Source organism: Myotis brandtii, unplaced genomic scaffold, assembly GCF_000412655.1.
Source record: "Myotis brandtii unplaced genomic scaffold, ASM41265v1 scaffold1087, whole genome shotgun sequence".
Lineage (NCBI taxonomy): Eukaryota > Metazoa > Chordata > Mammalia > Chiroptera > Vespertilionidae > Myotis > Myotis brandtii.
The window spans coordinates 1,520,019-1,521,716 of record NW_005353698.1 but is presented as its reverse complement, the minus strand read 5'-3'; the positions used below and the strand labels follow the sequence as shown (position 1 = coordinate 1,521,716).

General features: G+C 62.1%; 1 protein-coding gene across 1 annotated transcript in view; it reads right to left on the bottom strand.

Moving 5' to 3' along the window:
- The window catches only part of LOC102247299, a 14,103-nt gene extending 12,772 nt beyond the window's left edge, over positions 1–1,331 (bottom strand). The window contains exon 1 of the mRNA XM_005857246.2: positions 47–1,331. Within this exon, the coding sequence (XP_005857308.1) occupies positions 47–1,331 (1,285 nt within the window). The remainder of the gene's footprint in view (positions 1–46) is intronic.
- Positions 1,332–1,698: the final 367 nt, after the last annotated feature.

The window sequence follows — 1,698 nt, the reverse complement described above, 5'->3', positions numbered from 1 at the left end:
CTGGTGTCCCGGCCACTGCTGCCTGCGCCCGGGCGGGGAGGGTCACTGCTGAAGGGGCTGGGCGTCCGGGGGGCGCTGGTGCTGGGAGTGGTGCTGAGGTAGCAGCTGTTGTCCTCCTCTTCGGTTGGGGTGGTGATGTCCCCCGGGGTCTCGTCGCTGCCACCGAAGGAAGCGTAGTCCACGAATGAGTAGATCACGTTGTTGTCCTCGAAATCCCAGTGGGAGGCGAGCCCCACGTCGAAATCCATGTCCTGCTCCACCTCGCTCAGCTGGATCTCGTGGGTGGTGATGTAGTGAGCCTCCTCGGATTTGGGGGGGGCCCTGCTTCCCTGGGACTTGGCAATAATGTCCCTGTACTCTGTCCCAGCTTCTGCCCCCGCTGCTCCTCGTCCTCCTGCACCTCCTCCTGCCTTTCCCTCTCCCGCTTCCTTCCTGGGCTGGCAGCTCCCTGCACTCTCACCACTGTCGCTCTCAAAGCCTAAAGAGGAGGACGAGGTGGCCAGAGCCCCTGTTGACGTGCTGGCTTCATCCTTGAAAAGGCCCCCTTCTGCTTTGTCCACCGGGGAGGAGGTGGCGGAGGAGAAGGAGAAGTCGCTGCTGCCATCAGTGCCGGAGAGCTGGGATCTGGTGAGCTCCACAGAAGCAGGGTTCCTCTGGGGGGTCGGAGCCTTACCCTCTGGACTGCTGGGCTCGTCTAGGGCTCCCTCCTCGGGACTCCTGGAGGCCCTTGGGTCCCCAGCTGAGCACTCCGGACTCAGTTCCATGGCCCGGGGCCTCTCCCTCTGGGCTCCGGCAGCGCACATCTCCACATATTTCCCTTCTTGCTGGGAGGAGGCTGGTGGCTCAGGCCACGGCTGCAGCTGCTGCTTCAGCTCCTGGCTATCTTGAGCTCCGCTCACCCCGTCCCCCACCTCCCTTGGTCTGGCCTGCGGATTCGGCTCAGGAGCAGCGGCTTCCATTCTGAGCCCTCGCCCCGGTATCAGGGACAGGAAGAGACAGTGGTGAGCGCTGGGGTTGTCCTGGGTCCCTCCCTGGCCCTGGAGGGGCCGAAGAGTTGCCCGGAGCAGGGTCCTGCGTGCCTGGACAGGCCCCAAGGCTGTAGACACCACCGCCCCTGTGGCCACCACCTCCCAGCTCTTCAGCCCCTGTGGCGGGGCCCAGGCAAGGCTGATGGGGGTGGGAAGGCTCCTGGCTGGGGGGGCAAAGGAGGTCTGTGGCTGGGGGGCTGCTGCTCTGGCCGAGACTGTGGCCACCTTCCTGGAGCTGAGCTGTCCTGTCCAGTTGTTCGCTTGGCACCGTCGGCAGCCAGGAGACCGGGCGCCATCGGCCATGGAAGGAGCAGCATCTGTAGGCCGACCCCCGGGCTCCCAGAAAGGGAAGGAAAGTATGTGCTGTTTCTGGTGAAGCCTCGTCCTTTTCCTGGATGGGGCGAGAGTGGGTCACGTCATTCCAGAAATATTTTTAGTGTCTATTCCCTAGTCACAGTGAAACACACTTGAGGGTACAGAGGAGGCTCTAAGTTGGAAAGAGAAAGTTGAGGGGGAGGAGGCATGCGGGTTCTATGCGTCTATGATAATGGTGTCTGAGAAGCGTGACATTACTCCTCACTCACTGCCACCTTCACTCCCGTCTGACTCAATGGGTTCCCCCCGTGTTCTTAAATAAAATCCGAACTCTGCATGGCATCTCAAATCCATT